At 40.6% G+C, this 17,864-nt stretch overlaps 3 protein-coding genes across 3 annotated transcripts; 1 reads left to right on the top strand and 2 right to left on the bottom strand.

Moving 5' to 3' along the window:
* Window positions 1-3,265: 3,265 nt before the first annotated feature.
* On the bottom strand, window positions 3,266-5,045 carry K444DRAFT_721162 (acid phosphatase/Vanadium-dependent haloperoxidase; the record flags this gene model as incomplete). The annotated part of the gene is made up of 5 exons (XM_024888512.1): window positions 3,266-3,778; window positions 3,896-4,198; window positions 4,285-4,609; window positions 4,639-4,903; window positions 4,974-5,045. 5 exons carry the CDS (start codon window positions 5,043-5,045, stop codon window positions 3,550-3,552), a joined length of 1,194 nt encoding a protein of 397 aa, XP_024737652.1. The 3' UTR covers window positions 3,266-3,549.
* Window positions 5,046-8,346: 3,301 nt separating this feature from the next.
* Window positions 8,347-9,010, top strand: K444DRAFT_629228 (uncharacterized protein; the record flags this gene model as incomplete). The annotated part of the gene is made up of 3 exons (XM_024883031.1): window positions 8,347-8,434; window positions 8,485-8,614; window positions 8,722-9,010. 3 exons carry the CDS (start codon window positions 8,347-8,349, stop codon window positions 9,008-9,010), a joined length of 507 nt encoding a protein of 168 aa, XP_024737651.1.
* Window positions 9,011-12,965: 3,955 nt separating this feature from the next.
* On the bottom strand, window positions 12,966-13,349 carry K444DRAFT_488537 (HET-domain-containing protein; the record flags this gene model as incomplete). Its single annotated transcript, XM_024873167.1, has 1 exon — window positions 12,966-13,349. A coding segment is annotated over one exon (384 nt), but the record flags the coding sequence as incomplete, so codon positions are not given.
* Window positions 13,350-17,864: the final 4,515 nt, after the last annotated feature.

Genomic DNA, 17,864 nt, shown 5'->3' with positions numbered 1-17,864 from the left:
TTAATTATAAATCTAATCAAATCAAGTCAAGTCAAAATCCTACTAATCAAATTATAATTAATTCTAATTAATTAGCTTTTGATTATTTTTTGACACCCTGGCACTATTTGTTTGGTACGGCGGTGAGTCTAGTCAAGAGAAAAGACTCGCGAAGGAGGACGCGATGTTTAAGATAATGGGACCAATTACGTGTCTTTTAATAGCAAGGCCGGGGACTAGTGACTCGTTTACTCGTTAGAACTGCGCTAAGCACTCCGCGTTTCAGCTTAATTTTGACTCTGGCCAGCTCCCGAAATCCAAGTGTTGGACTTCATTTTATAAAACAAACCTTTGACTGTAGATCGCTGTCAATGGCATTAAAAGACAAGGTATGATCTCCTCTCCATGTGACTTGCATGGATAGATATCGTTGTACTTCCCAAGCATGTCAACCGACCATTCAAGCCTACTCCCAGCCTCTTGAGATGTGACCAAAACTTCAACTCGATAAGCAATCTGACAAAATGGTTGTTCAGAATTTTCCATGTTCGTTTCATGAACTCTGTTTAGCCAAGGTCAAGTGCCACCAACTGACAGGACTAATGCAACTATATCGTCCGCACTCGAACTTCGTCTCCAATCAAGTATCTAGTTTGCCCAGGTACTAATTGGGTATCTGGCCTTCCCAAAGTTGTTCTGATAACACGCTCGACCTCTTGTCATATGCTCTTCCTTGTACCATTTGATAATATAGGAAGTCGGGAAGAAACAAGGGTTTAAAGAGTGGGCATTGACCGAGTAGGGCCGCGCAATGAGCCTTTCGTGGCTTGCCTGGGGTTGGTTGCACGACAGGATGAACAAACTCAATTTAGCAAAATTCAAGAAAATGGTGTGAGCTCCAGCCAGTAATAAAGTCGAGAATATATGAAATGCATTGGTGCAGCGATAAAGGCTATCGCCTCCAATGAGAAGTCCGGGAAAACACGAAATGCATCAACGCAGCAATATTTCTTGCAGGAAATGGGCTCACTGGTGTGTATGCCGCCAAATGAAGGTCCAAGGAAGACACGTAATGCATGCATGAGGCAATATTGTGTGCAGGAATGGTGTGCATATCGGCCAATCCAAAATTCGGGAATGCGCGAAATGCATCGAGTGGGTCAGCAGGACTCCTTTCTCGTTTTTCTTTTTTTGATAAGGCGGATTCGGAGTTGGCTATCTCTTCAAGTATCACTCATGTCGACGTAGTGTGGTAACTGAAACGGGAATCCAGGACCGATGGAGCCACTTACAGTCTATATTTTCCAACTCCAATGTCTTAATGTGGCACACTTCCTTGACAGCTTCCACAAGCCGCCAATACGTGGACTTCATACGGCAGAACCCAACAAGAAGAAATGATATGTGTCATTCGGGTCCGGGTCTGCATGATTTCTGTGTATCTTGCAGTGTGTAGCAGGCGTTTCGTCCTTATAAACGCCAGTCTCTCGCTCCCATCTCTATCTCAAGGTTCTACTCCTCAAGGGACTCCTCGACTCGCTAGCACTTCTCGTCCATTTTGACTTGATTAGTTCGTCTTCGTTTCTCTCTGAGTATATAATTTTGTTCACTTGCTCTCAATACCTCTATCCTCCAGTGCTGAGGCGTCTGGAACCAAAATTTCACCAGGAGTCATAATATGGCCATGTTTTGCGCCGCAGTCAGGGGTTGGAATGCGATTATGCAGGAGGAAGAGAGCCACGATGCTTCTGAGGTAAAACCAAGTCCAAAGGACCCATGTAAGCACAGATTCTACTTCAGATCAATCTGGTATTAAAAGTTTCCAGATTTTGGAAAATAGGGCAAGCTAGTGGCCGGGGATTTTGATTTTTGCAAGATGATACTATAGGGAATCTGGTATTTTAACATTGATTGTCTGGAGAATCAAGGCACGGACCGAGAGACCAGTGTGAAAAATGCGGGTTTGAAGTTATACGAAAAGGTCTCAGAACGACGTATCTTCCTGGCCATGTGAAATTGTCAGACATAATGGTGATGGTTAGGCAAGCAGCTGCCAAGATGTCCAGCATGTTTTCTAGGCCGCAAAATTGTTCGTCTGCTAAGCCTGGGTTTCATGATCAGACAAATATCATTCTACCCAAACTCGGAAATCCACTCACCAGGGTTATGAGTCAGCGCCAGCCTCGGCTCGACCAAGCGATCCAAGTGCCTGAAGACCTCACCAAGACTCTCCGCTTCAACAACACTAGCCCTGTTTGTCGGGGGCTCGCAGATCAGTAGCCTGATCGGTGATAGAAGCCATGATTTGTCCTCATCACGCTCTAGGCTCCCGCGCCTTCGCACAGGGTAGGCCCGAGCTTGTCGTGTACCACTTCAAAACTTGCGGTTTATCGGGGCTTCGGGGTTGGAAAAGTTGTCATGTGATCAGCCGTCTGGAAATGTTTTGTCAGCACTTTGCATAATTCGTACCAACTTATAACTTATCTCATTGGTCTTACCATCCACACCATCCTACAGCCTTGCATTCAGTGCCGCACATAAGCGCCAGGAGTTAGCGTGCCTCGCCGCTTACGCCGTGGTGTCGCGGCAGCTGAACTTCCCCTGTTGAAGCGAGGTGGCTGAGCATCCACAACCAACCAACCCCAAAACACCCCGCTTCTCGCGCTTCAAAGAGTGCCTCACGGATGCCTATACGAGCAGCGGCTCCAATGACCGGTCTTCAAGCTCCAAGGCAGACGCGGCTGAAGATAATGAAACGCGAGGGATCGGAGGAGTCGACATGCAGAGATCCTGGTTCAAGCGCGGGAAAGTATGATGTTGGCTGAGGAGGCGAAACGCGGTAAGCAGTCCCCGGGAATCCTTCCTGATAACGGATCCGGTATTCGAGGCAGCGATTCCTATTTGATATTCAAGCTTTTGATCTGCAATTGCTTGCGTGTCTGTTACTCGGTGAGATTGGATGTTGTTTTCACAGGGAATTGAGTTTGTGTCCCCATGGCTGAAACATTCGTCGTGTACCGTCTTTGCTGGCTGTTAATGGGTATATAAGTGAGAGCTACATTCCCTCTTCCTGTGCATCTTGAAACATCGAAGTATCCAGAGATATCTCATCTGCGATTCTACAAAGTTATCCTCCTATACAAACTTTTCCTTTGCATAGGTGTAGTTTTGCTCACGTTCGCCATGCCAACCTCTATTTTCTCCTACACTTCGTCTCAAGGAGAAGGGAGTGATCAACCAGATACACAACCGCAGGACCCCTGTGGGTAATCATCCAAAGATCCACGGTTGTAACTGACTTTTCACAGTTTATGGACAATGACTCTTGGATCCCTGCATTCCTCAACTCTGAGAGGTATTGAAACGGTGTTATGGCGTTCTGGATTTTGGTCTTCTTTGTATGTGTATTAGGGAGTGGTGTTGTAGGTTAGGAACAGAGAGCAGGGAGGTCATCAATTATCAATCAAATATTGCATTCAATTATTCCCTCAAAGGTTCCAAAGAATGACTAGCCGCCTTCAACAATTTCTGCAGACTACAGAAAGACTCATCAGCTCTTCAGAAATCAGATCAATGCTCATCAAAATTCACCGTAGTCTTCAATGCCACGGCATTTCCAAGGGTGATTCCGGCGCCGGAGGAGAAGGGGAAGTGCATACCGCCAAACACACGACTGTCCCCATTCTCAATGGCCGCTTCTGTCAAACTCGTATAAGTCCTGGTGATGACTCCACGATTGTTAAGCGTGACGTTGGAGCTGACAGTCACAGAAACATCGTCACTTCCATTGTTGTAAGCCCTAATGACATCTCACGGCCTGGACAAGCTGTGGAAGTGGAATGTGGTGTGTATTGTGTAAATATGTAAGAATGATTGTGCCTTAAGGGCGGTGAAGAAGCTATATACGTGCCTGTACGTAGCACGTGACATGACAGCACTCCCAGCACCGCTAAAGGTTGCATGGGTGGAAGGGTAATCTGGATGACTAGGTGTTGGAGACAACAAAGGGGCCCAGGCTGGGTCGGAAACATTCAACCCAGCTGAAAGCCAGATGTCTGTTCGTTGGATTGTTGTGACTGGGCGCCAGTTTAAGCTTTGAAACTTGACGTGCCATGCTACTATTCCTCCATTTGCGAGTGCGAAATTGAGCTGTGCGAAGAATTTCGTTGAAGCTAAGACGTTGGTTGCGAGGGTTTCGCCGATTACTGCTCCTGCCATTCTGTTCCAAACACGGTTTAACTCATGAGTCTGCATTTACACCTTCTATTCTATTTCAGATTTCGGAGGATTTCGGTCTGAACGTACGTAGGACTACTTTCCCGCCAGAAATAAGCAGTATCAGAATCATGTGACTTCCTGACTGTCGAGTTTGCTTCTCCTTCATCCTTCCCATAGAGCAGGTAGCCCTGGTAACCTGCCTTCGCGGGATCTGGAGGCGGAGAGAGAGAAAACTGGGTTACGTCGCCGACGGAAGCGAAGAGTTTCACAAATTGTGCTTGTGGAGTATCGGGTAATGGACTTCCTCCCGGTGTTGCCTGATAAACTCCTGTATTTAGAGGACCGTAAACGTAATCGACAAAATAATTAATCCCGTAATCGGCCATCCTTGAGATCGCGAATCTGGCAGCCTCTCTTTCCCAATCTTTACAGCTGCTTTACCTTCGTCAGAAGTCGGATCATGACCAATTAAGGAGAGGATGGATTTGAGTGACTTGTCGGTAGAAGCATAGTTTCGTGTTCCATGGAAGACCCTTGCGAGGGTGTTGTGTGCGGCGTGAGATACGGCGAGTTGCTGGAAAGCGAGGGATCCGTGGTTGGATTTAAGTGCAGCGAGGTACTGTGCTCCTTGTACGATGGCTGGCGTCCAAGTTGATGGTGGGGATTGGAGGCCCCCAATTATGGAACCGTTGATGATGATGGCGGTCTAGTCGACCCCGGGGTCTTTATAAGCAATAATAAATAGAAGGGAGGGGAGTAAAAATACCAGTATTGACAATATCGCCAGAGTATGCTGCGTTTGTGACAGCTCCACTGAATATAATTATTAACAATATTGAGAATCTCATCATGAACAACAGGACATATTTACTCATTCCCTAGTATGATAAATATCTGATCAAATTGATCTCATGCGAGCTTTACTCGACTTTAATCCGAAGGAACTTAAAATCGCTCCAACCCACTGAGAATCGCGCGAAGCTGCTAAGGAAGCTTGATTCGCGCCCCCTTTCACCCTGGGTTAAGTGTGCCACTCCCGGGGTTGGAACACTAAAATTCTCGGCAACGCGCGCCGTTCGCATGCGCCGCTAGCCGCTGCCCCTCCCTTCCCCTTTTCTATCTCGCTTATTTTGCTTATGCAGGGGTTCACCAAAAACATCCATCTACAAGTTTCGAAGACTTCTAGCCTACATAAAATGTCATACTACAACCTAAATAGGGACTGGCTATAGAATTTTGTCCAGCATGAAAATCAGGTGCCAACAATCTCGACGCGATAGGTAGGGTGAATATCACTGAAGGCAAGATGGCCTTTTCTTCCTCCTAGAAATTGTCAGAGAGTCTAAACAAATCGCAGGCCGTGGAATTGAAATTTTAAATCAGCCCTATTATCTGCGATTGGTACTTCTACTTCCATCCTTCATTGAAATTTTATTATGGGATCGTCTATGCTACGCACGCAACGATCCTCAGCTAACCTGCGACGACTACGAAGGCGACGGGCATTGAAAATCGTCCATCTACAGAGTGCGCGCAAGAACACCAAAATTGCCTTGTGCGGAAAGTCGCACTAATCCCTAACGCAACTCCTAAAACTTTCCATAAGAGTGTTATATAATAGAAAAATAGCACATTAATCTTTTCCAAGATTTTTATAACGATTAATTTTAGGGAGAAATTGCGAGACATTTATAACCGCATAGCCCCTAGACTTCCCAAATCCTCGCTTAGCGAGTTGAACTGATTTTAATGCCCGCCGCCTTCGTAGACTCAAAAACACGCCCTCTAAAGTCAAAATCGCTTCCCGACTACAGTACTTCGCCGCGGAAGACTTCATACTAAGCAGTCCTTTCCCCGGCTACACCTAAATAGCAGACTCTACCCCGATTCCCAGACTCTGCAGAGACCAAAGATAGAACGGATGTATGCTGTACTTATTCGTTGCAGTACAGGGACACCCCCAAGCAGTCGAGAGCTCGCACGAATCAGTGACACCAGGGAGTACACAAAGCAGCCCAAACTTGAGCCTAATATCTGTACAGGTGTCGGGACAACACGGTGTCGGCACATGCAACGCACACGCCCGATCCCATACCCGTAGCAAAAATACTCTACAGTTTCCGAAGTCATTATCACAGTCACGGTCTTGTATCCAGGCGTGTAATTGTCTTGGAAAGTGCGGTGGTGGTTGCGATTACGAAGTCGAAATCGAGAGCGGTGCTGGAAGAGAGAATTACAGTCGCGGCGGGTGGGCGATGGAGGAGCAGGCTAGGGACAAGGCTGAGCTTGGGCGGCTTGTAAGAGATGTCGGGGAAGCGGGAAGGGGATGGCTCCTTTTGGGAGATTGAAGCACGCTAAAACCCTGTGCGCGCTTCTTGTCATGAAACTTCCGCCAAATATTAGGAATCTACGAGCAGTGAGCGATTAGCTATCTGGCTTGCGATGAACTGACTTACACTGAACTGCTTGTTACGTCGTTCTCAGTCATTAACCCGAAAGCTGCTAGCAGGCCTTTAACTTCGATAAAGAAAGAAGAGTATATGTCATAGGGGAGAGAACGGGTAGGTTATTGCAAAAAGAATTGTAACATAGCTCGTGTCAAAGATGAAGGTATCTGTCTCCATGCATTTTGAAACGGTCTTTTGCATAATTTTTGTCAGAGCCGTGGGCGTCAGAGTCATTGCGACAGTTGGTAGCGGCTGAGTAGTGGAGGTAGCTAATGCAAAACCGTGGAGCACTGTCGGGGGCGCCTTTTGAAAAAGCTTTGGATGTTCGAGGGTGCACATATTTTGGGTGGGCCTGCTGTTGCGAACTGGTTCAGCAGCATGACGAAAGTATGTGATTGTAGAAGGCACAAGAGAAAGACAAGTGATGTCATCGTTGCAATTCAACAAGTGTAATAAATTGGGATTAATTCATGACAGAGTATCGTGGGTGGTTCAATCCTGGCGCCAAATTTTTCAAACAAGGTTACAAGAGCCAGGAGAAACGTAAAGATGGGGCCCCACCCACTTAGTTGTCTCCTTTTTTCCTCTTTCTCCACTGCCTGTGCAGGCATGGACATAAATCTTTCCGTAGCGATAATAGTGATAAATGCATGAAGTACTTCGTGACCTAATCCTCAAACTCATCGCGGCTGCGCCTTTCTGGTGAAGCATGATGTTCGCCAGTTCTTGGAAGCCTTACTTGTGCCAAGCGAAGACGGAACCAATTGATTGGATATAGGTTATCTATTTTGGAGCAGCTGAAGGACTTCGTCGCTTGGCATATTAAGTCACCGGCAGGTGGACGGAAGCTGAAAGCTTGAAAGGGGCAGCGAGGGCAAAATAAATTGGGACAAAACCAATTGCACGATTCTGAGACGCGAGGTTACTTGGATGGATCTTTATAATTTGGGGTACATAGATGATCGCTAAGCAAGGAGAATGCTCAGACTTCTGAAGTGGCCTTGAGAGCAGGGCAGGAAGGTCACTTTCGAATGAACGGCGTCTTTTCTATATTCTTCATCACGGAATAAAAATAACAGGAATGCAGCCCTCTCCCCGAAATTCCTAGTAACTTTAAGCGAAACTAACCAAAGCTTAGCGAGACCGCCCCAAAAGAAAGGGGAGCTACCCTAGGAGAAGTTAAAACCGCGTAGTTGATGCCACTTCATGCTATTATCCCTACCTCATTTGTCTATCCTACTATCCTCAATGCAACATCTCGAAGACTTCATGGAAAACCACCTGCACGTGACAGCAAGCTAAAAAGCTTCCTTCTCAGCCTCAGCAGCCGCCACTTGCACCGCCAACGGAAATTGCCACTTCAAGCCAATCATCAGCCCAACGCTCCTTCTTCAACAATTTCGGAGATGAGAAGCTCCAAACCTTGGTTCAGCCTTATGGATACTCCTTTTCTATACGCCAGGAAGCATTTCGGCATGTCTTTGAATAGTAGTACAGCCTCCACAGTTTCGGAGCTCTCTTTTAGCTGTCTTGAAATGAACATCACTACAATCCATCACTCTGTTGATAAATACCACCTTTGCTCCTCAGGGAGAGTGATAAAACACAGCCTTCTACATTTACTCACTTTGACAATTGTGATATCTCTGCGATCCTAGCAACTATCTCCAAAACTGTCGTACATCTTACTCCAGGCGCCAAAATGCTTCAAAACATCGTAACCTTGCTTTCAATAGTCGCTACTCTCCCCTTGTTTGGATATTCCACGCCTGTGAGCCATAATGGCACAAGTATGCTAAAGAACTCTTCCTAGCCTAGCCATTGCCAACATCTATTACAGTTCCCACTACCAACGAAACGGCGCCATATATTGCACCTCACAGGACGCCAGCGCCCCCACCCATTGCTGTTCCCACTTCTAACGTAACATTGCAATACGTCCCACCTCCCACAAACCCTCTCCCTCCAAGGTTCGCACCTTTAAATCCACGAAGCGGCGGCGGAACCAAACCAGTCGTCGGTACACCTACTACTACACATCCGAACTGTGCAACAACAACGGCTGCCGCGTCTCCAGCGACGGCTATATGCAAGTCATCCAGCTCGACGGCGACGGCTTCACACTGGGCGGCACTGCCCAAGTGGGCAGATTCCGGACTTCGGACTCGTCGATCATCTGGGGTGCATATATTATTGCGAGACAGAACAATGGCTTTCGAGATGGGAGTTGGGGCGCAAAGACGGATTGCTTCTTCGAGCCGGGTCCGTATCCCCCGATACGGGCGTTCATTGCGGGTCATGATAATGAGAAGGGGGTTTGGTCGGACTCGACTGATATTGGGAACGTGGGGTGCTCGTTGGTGTGATGAAATGACTTGTTCAATAGACAATGTTTTTGAGTTTGTCAGTATTGTTGTTGGCTTTTTATCATTATGTAACCGCAGCTTTACATTCTGGTCTGAGGGTGGGAATATGAGAGGAGAATCCGAGAATACAGCGAGCGCGAAGTAGATAGGAAATCTCTCCTCTTTTCTAAGCTGGGAGAATGTAGGAAACGGAATAAATCTTGAAGACCAATTTCATGAAGAAGACAGAAGCCCCCGAACAGTGAAGTGCATGAAAGAACATGGCTCACTCGCAAAGACCTCCACTTCTAGCTCCCTTAATCTCAAAGTCAAGAGCAGATCTCCCCAGTTCCCAACCAACAAGTAATCTTGGGCCTTCTCATGCAATTCCTCGCTGCTTCATTACGGCTAACAATCCGGTCTGAGTCACTCGCTTTACAAGAATACGTCCCCTACACACACACATTCTGCGCACACTTCTCCACACCAGTACAATATTTCCCATCATCGCAATCCGCATCAGAAGCATAATACACCACCGGTTTACTCGGCAAAAACATATCCGCCTGCGCATCCTGCTGCAACAAACTCACGAAATTCTTCTTCATGACGAAATTGCGATCTCCTTTTGCATCCAGATTGAGAGCTTTGGCGATAGCGGCGGTTAATTTTGTTCTTCAGCTGGGCGGACTTCCTATCCACACATTTCAACTTCGATGCAACAGCCTCTTTAGCCAGACACGGGCGGATGTCATTCAAGACCGCCGAGGGCAAGACGAAACTGTGTCCTGAGCCCCTGAGTATGACGCCGAGTTAGCTAGAGCCTAGAGCCAATCCTAAGCCTGAATAAGGATTCTTTTCCGGCCCCCTAAGAATTGGGCATTGGCTTTGCGTCTGTTTCTAATAAAAAAAAATAAAAAAATAAAAAATGCAGATACTTAATTTTGAAATATAAATACTTCCATAAACCCATTGAGATATTATAATAATATCTATTCTAGCTCTCTAATCTTATTTATTAAAACTCTTTACTAAGATAATTCAAATTATATATTAAAATAAAACTAATTATTATTATAAGCTAGTATAAGAATAAAAAGTATATCTTATTTTATACTAATAATAATATAAATTATAGTGCAAAAAGCAGTATAGTTACCCGAATACTTCTCTTAATTAGGAAATCAATCTATTCTTAATAGTAAGTGTGTTGTGACGTCAGTGTCACATGACCTGGCCCTAGCGTGGCACCCTGTACTTAGCTCGAGCTCCCCGCTCTCTTCTCTCTTTAGACGTTACATACACACCCAAAAAGAGCTGTTTACCAGACCAGGTCTTCAGCCCAGGGACGTGATAAAGTGCCAGGTCATGTGTTACTTGACCTTGTCCAGCCTAATATTCCTGTGACGGCGGGATCAAGGCAATGGTCAAAGGCTCAAAGTTCCGAGAATCCCATGTATTGAGAGTACTAAGCTTAAGAGAAGAAGAAGGGAGATACTAGCTAAAACCACTGAAACGCCGGCTGACCAGGTGAAACCAGTAATGTGACCGCCACCCCCAATTCACCCTAGCCAGCGCCATTACAATGCCCAGGGGTAACCTGGCCTAGGGGAACTAGGGGAACTACAGCATGCGTCCTTGGAGGGCAAATCAATCTCGCAATGCTTGCTCATGTTAGTTCAAGCGTATGCTCAAACCTTACATACGAATGCTCACCTTTGGTTTTAGTAAATGAAGCACCTGCTGATATGTCAAGCGCCACCCGCCTTTGTAGCTACATATTCTGAAGCATTTTTTCTTGGCTACAAGTCTTGCCTGAGTCGAGGTCAGGCTCGGCAAAAATACCTGAGGCATCGATACCGGTATCGATAGTATTAGGTATTTTTCAGGTATCGTAAGAATTAATACGTATTAATACCTTATCGATTCTTACCCCTAAAAATTATCTCTTTATTTTATTATTTTATTTATATAAGAATGTATTCATATATAATTCCTTTAATTTCTAGTCTTTCTATTAAAAAATTTATTCACTATTATTAATAAAATTTAATAAAATCTTAAATTTAAAATACCTCTCGTATTCGGAGAATTAAGCCCCGTATTCGTATTTCTTATCAAGGCACTAAATATATAAGCGAGCCTTACGAAAATCTCAAAAGCTCATTCTTACTTAAAATGGCCGCATTGAGATTAGTTTTAGCCTAAAGTATAAGATAAGTAGCTAGATAGAAAGCCTAAATTAAGGAGAATATTTATGCTACCAAAAATTTTCTTATAAGAGAAGTAGTTCGAAAGTTAATTGTGATTAAAGGGGAAAATTAGGTTCAGGGAATCGATACCTTACGATTCTGGCATCGATACCTATCGATACCGGAAATTTAGGTATTTTTGCCGAGCCTGGTCGAGGTTCTCTTTGGAGTAACGTAAATGTTTGAATTCTGCCCTCGTTGCGCTGGAGGGTGCTTCTTGTTCGATGGTGTCGATCGAAAATGAGGAGCAAATTGGAAAGCTATCTGATATCTATCGAGGTTTGAGGATTCTCGGCCAATAACTCTTTCTGCATCTTTGGATCCAGGTAGCGGTCGACATAACATGAACCCAACAAAATGAAGTGGGATTGCTCTGGACGAAGGAGCATTGGTGTCAGGCAGCCCTGGATGAGGCAAACCACATCATCTTCTTTTAACTCCACAAAACAGCCCGACCAAGTAAGTCCGATATCTCCACCCGTTGTCACGAAAGGAGTGTCACCGGAGAGCCGATTAGCCAAGTTATGAAGATAGCCAACAGTTTCATCCCCAAAAGTGAATCTCTTCTCGTCCTCTTCAGATAACAGATCTGGATGCATGAAAAGTTCAAAAATCCTGTGCTGGTCGCCAATCGGTCTAGGTAATGGGATTGGGTAGTTCTCGGTTGATGTAGTGACTGGAAAACCCAACTCTCCCAGCGGCGGCGAATGATGCATTAAAGTCCTTTTCCAGATCTCGGCTATATCTTGACTTTTTACATATCTCTTCCGAACAGATGTCGAATTTAGGATTTGCTCTTCCCATGATTTGAGAATTTTGTAAAGGGAGGTTGGACTTAGGTCTCGAAATCCGGGGCAACCCGAGCCAACTGTTGCAATGCGGCTAACGAGTATTGCGTTGGTGCGTAGTGTAAGTCCATCTCCGGGAAAGCCGATATCCGTAGGACTAAGAGTTGATGCGCCTTGGGGTAGAGAGCTCAGATTTGAAGCATCTGCGATGAATTGCACCTTTCCGGCCCAAGTTGGCACCCAAGAAGGGAGCTCATTAGGAAGTCCATCTAAGTCCCTGGGATGCGAAAAAACCAAAAACTCTGCACTCCGTAATTCGCTAAAGAGATATTTGGCAGACTTGATAAATACCTCGGTCGCGGTTGCGTTGTAGTCTGCCCTGAATCCTTGATAACCCGACTGCCCTTCCGCAAACCCCAAGAGAGAAAAGATTCTGTCTCGACGATCAGTCTCCTCAAACCAACCTCCAGTAAAAGAAAGCAGTGTGGCCAACAATCGCGCAGGATGACTTCCACTTAAAGTTAATAGTGAATGTGAAGATCTTATTACCTCAATGGTTGAAATTGACATAGCCCGCATTCGAATGAACGCCTCAGTGCGAGGGGGGAGCGAGGCGAGATTGGTCGTCAAGCAAAGGGCAACGTTCCGAAAGGCTCTCCAGGGCGTTCCACGAGAGCCACAAACAATTCTGACCCTGGAAATGTGCGGCAGTACTACTTCCTGTACGATCCAGCGACGCGAGAACCACTTTCTGGTCAGAAGGTTAAGAAAGGCCCGAAACCCGTCATCCCGATCAGGGTAACCTTGGCCAACGCTATGGGTTTTTATGGCCTGCGAGAAATCCCTATATGATGTATTTGCAAACTGTCGAGCGAAATCAAAAGCCATCTTGGTCCTTTCGGCTGATCCTCCCCAGTTGTCTTGAGTTTCTTCCATATCCATCCCCAGCCAAACTAGGACTTCTGTGGCGTCCTTATATATTGAGCCCATTTGAGCGAGTTGGACGTTCTTCTCTGCGACATCTGCCTGATTTATACACACGGCATCGACCCAGAAAGCCATAATTCCGTATTCGCTTCTGATATGTCGCAGGGCTGCTGCAAGGTTCTTCGTTACTAGATATTCCTGTCCGAATAGCTGGATCGGCACAGTGTCCCTTGGATTTCCCCATTCGTAAGACAATGCAACGTATTTGGGCTTGGAGGCAATTGGGACCTCGATAAGAAAGCCAGTGATATCATCGTTAAAGCAACCCGGCATCAGCATAAGGAGACGCAGTGTCGGTACTGTGGGCGAAAGTTGGGTGTACGGTGGTCCTGCGTATTCTGCATGTTCGAATCCGAACGCTGCATCGAGGTCCAGTTGTTTTGATAGAACCCAATCCGCAATAAGCGGATCTCTTTGATCAACTGTATGTGCCTCTGTACGTGCTTCTGTATGTTCTTTACTCGAGGTATTCTCTGTGGCTCGTGCCCTATGGTCGCGATTGGTCTGTTCGGTCATTGTTGTAGAAGGCAGGTCAGCAGTGAGTATCAAAAGGCATTGTAACCAAACAAGATTGATCAATTGCAATGCATTGAAAAAATTTCAGTTCAAGAAAACTCTACACACTAGCAGAGCGCGAAGGCTGAGGTGGCTATTATTGAACTAGCTTAATAAAGCTAGGGTCACGTGCGTGCAATATAAACCAAGTAATATTGAACTAGCTTAATAATAAAGCCAAGGTCACGTGCTTGCAATATAAACCAAGTAAAACGTAATGAATTAACTACTATTCTATAGTAATAAGTAGCCTGTATATATAGCCCTAAATTCCTTAAATTATATATATTAAATTCTTATATTAGCTAAACTAATTTTAGTTATATAAAGTATTCTAGCTATATAAGATATTTTAACTAGATAAAATATTAAGTTCTATTAATATATAACTATATAATATTTAGTTTTAGGATTTATTAAGCTTATTAAAAGCCTTAGGCCCCTAATTTTAATAAATAAAATATATTAAATTAATTACTATTCTATAATAATAAATAGTTTATATATATAGTTCTAAATTCCCTAAATTATATATATTAAATTTCTAAACTAGAAAGCCTTATATTAAACTATTTAATTTTAATTAAACTAATTAATTTTTATAAAATATATTATATTCTAAATTAATTTTATAAAATATAATATATTTAGTAATTATTACGAGTACGGCATTTAGGGCTTGGAAAGCAAGATAAAAGGTCTTTTATAAAGACGATTCAAAGCTAAGGAAGGGAAAACTAGAATATAGGAGGCTATAAAGAAGTATATATACCCTATAATATACTAGTCTCAAAGGGGCTTAGCCTTCTAAATATCTCTAGTATATTCCAAATATACTTCTATAATAAGGCGGCCATATTATATATATTTAAAAGATATCTGGTATCTAGTAAGGTATCTTAGATACCGGATATATGGGAATTATAATATTACCCCCCTTCTTTGGAATAAGCTCGTTCCCGAGCTTTATAAAAGCCATTAATTCATTTAATTTAGTATTATTTTCCTTTCTAAAATAAACTAGTATCTCGGATATAGATATTATATATAAAAGGCCGGGGCCTTTATTATATAATTTAGGAGAATTTATTATTATTTCCGTATAGTTCTAGATAAGTATTATTTTTTATATAGTCTAGCTAATATTATAGGTTTTATAGAGGTCCTAGTATATTAATATTATTATTATAGAAACTCTATAAAACTAGAGGGCTATTACTTAGTACCGAAGCTAGATACTATATTAGATTCTTATTCCAACTAACCTAATAAATTCTATACTTTAGCTTATTTCTTACTAGCTTAACTATAATAACCCGCTTAATGCCATATTCTTATTTACTATTCTCTAGTATTAATAGGGGCGGTTCCGGATTTATTTAACCTAGTAGAGAATTCTGGAAGTCTTTTTATAGCTTTTTTATATAAAAAACTAGGTATATTTTTATGGTTTCCGGTAATTTCAGGAGAAATAAATAGCTATACTATTCTAGAATCTTAAATAGGCCTTCTATTTAGTTCCCTAGCTTCCGGCTCGGATAATCGGATTTCTAGTACTTTATAGTAATCTATATTTTGTCCCCGACTTTGAAGTTAATTAGATAGTAATATTTATTAGCTTATACTATATATTATTCCTATACTTACTTTATATAGCCTTGGGTAAGTTACTATAATTTATATAATTAATTTACTAATACTTTAGCTTTATTTCTATTTAGCTTCTCTTTAGGTAAGTTAGCTTTAATAGAAGAGTTCTAGTCTAGTAAAATATAAGGCTTATAGCTCTTTTTAGTTATAAATAGGAACTAGCTAATAGTTTTATACTAAAGAGAGGCTTATTAATAATTAATTATAGTAATCTATTTATTCTAGTTATCCTAATAATAATTAATATACGGGTATAATCTTTAATTAAAGTACTAATTAATAATCTCTATTTATTCGTCTATTTAGGAGTAATTAGCTATAGAGAGCTTAAGCTTTATACTAATTCTTATATAGAATTTGCTCTAAAAATCGGATATAAATTAGAATCCCTAATCTAATATAATTATTTCTAGAATATTTACTTAGTATATTATATAAAATAAAAACAAAAATACTAGCTACTTGGCTATAATTATATCTTATACAGGAATTGTAATTAGATACTTGAATAAGTAATCTATAAATATAGTAATTATATTATAGCCCGATTTGCTTTCTAGATAGCTTTTAAAGTTTATAGTAATATATTACTAGAAATAATTAGGAACTAGAAGGAAATAAAGCAAACTAGGCTTCTTATTTCTAGATATATATAATCTCTTATAAATATAGTAATTACTATAGTATTAATTAATATCCTTATTTATAAATAGCTAGTAATATTACTTCTTTAATAGCTAATAGAGCTTTATATATCCAGAATATCCAGAAAGGGATTTATTATATACTTTATAAATTAGGGCAATTTATAAAGGTAATCTGGGAATTATTATATCCTCTATAATATAAAAGAAGGCTATTTTATAGTATCTAGATATTACTTTTGGCTTGGGCTATTATATATAGCTTCTCTAAATCTAGTAATATATAATTATCTTATAGGATCTTATTTATAAGTTATAAACTACTATATTTAGCGGGAGCCTTTAATAGTACTTCTATAGGGGCTATTATAGCAGAGTCTACTAGTAAAGCTTCTAAGAAAATACTTTTTTCTAGGGGAATTATATCTTTAATAGGGATATTTTTCTCTGGAAAATCTTTAGTATATATTTAGTTTTCAGGGCCGAATTCCGGATTAAGTAAGCCGACCTTATAGAATATTATTATAAGCTATAAGTTATAAATAATCTCTGGATTAATCTTATCTTTAGGAAAAAGTACTTGAGTTTATAGCTTCTTCTTAATCTAGCCCTAAATATTTACTTTATTTTATCTTTATAATAAAGTATCTATTTACTTATTTAATTTTCCAGAATAATATATAAGCTTAAAATAATAATAGAATAAGAGCTTAGCCTATCTAGCTTATTAAGAAAAGAGCTTTTTAGTAATTATAAAGTACTCTAAAATACGGTAATTAGAATAGACCTTAAAAGAAGTATCCTAAAGGCCTTCTAGCTTAGCTCTTTATTTCTCTAGTACTTATATTATAGTAAGTATCTCCTTATTATATATATTATAATTAAGCTTTACTAGAAATATAGTTTTAGAAAAATAAGTTATAGAATATTAAAGGCCTATTTCTGGGTCTTATTAAGAGAATAGGCCAGTAACTATTTCTTTAGATATATCTATTTCTATTATTATAAGTAAATCTAGGTTATAGTATTATAGAACTAGAATAGAAATTATAGCTTTCTTTAAATAAGTAAAAGCCTCTTAATATTACTTGAATTATTTAAAAGAAATATTCTTTTTTATAAATAAGGTAAGAAGTTTAGTAATTTATTTATACTTTCTAATAAAGTATTTATAAAAGTTATAGAAGCTAAGGAAGAACTATATATCCTTAATTATCTTTGGGAATTACTAGTTATATATTATTTTAACTTTATTAAGATTTATTTTAATACTAGATATAGAGATAATAAAGCCTAAATACTTTATATATATAACTTTGAATTCCGATTTCTTAATATTTACTTAGAGGCTAGTAAGATATAAGTAGTCTAGTATTTTTTATATGTATTATTTATGCTTTACTAGGTTTTCTAAATAAATAAGAATATTATTAAGATATATTATATAAAAGTTATCTAGATACTTAAAAAATATATTATTTATATAGTATTAATATATAGCCGGGCTATTTATAAGGCCTTTCTAGAGGATATTATATTTATATATTCTATAGTAAATATAAAATATTATTAGCTCCTAAGAGTTCGGGTTTATAGCTATATAATAGAAAGCTTAGTAAATATCTAATTTAGTATAAATCTTGGCTTTAAATAATTAATTTAAAGTCTTATTAATAAGAGAAAGGAAATATTAATTCTTTCGGATAATATTATTTAGGCGGCGGAAATTAATATAGAAATATAAACCTCTATTTACTTTCTTTATAAAAAAAACTAGTAAAGTAAAAGAAGCCTAACTAGCTTTAATAAAGTTCTTAGCCAGATTATCTTCTAAGAAATACTTGATTTCTAGAAGCTTTTAAGTAAACTATTACTAGAAAGATTAATATCTAATACTTTTAGTTCTTTTTAGGCCACTAGTGGGTATCAGAATTAATAGCATACAGACTACAGACCACCAAAAAGTTACTATCTTTATAATATTACAAATACACAATAC

Source organism: Hyaloscypha bicolor, assembly GCF_002865645.1.
Source record: "Hyaloscypha bicolor E unplaced genomic scaffold K444scaffold_58, whole genome shotgun sequence".
NCBI classification, from domain to species: domain Eukaryota; kingdom Fungi; phylum Ascomycota; class Leotiomycetes; order Helotiales; family Hyaloscyphaceae; genus Hyaloscypha; species Hyaloscypha bicolor.
Note: the sequence above shows the minus strand (reverse complement) of the source record. Positions and strands in the feature narration are given on the sequence as shown.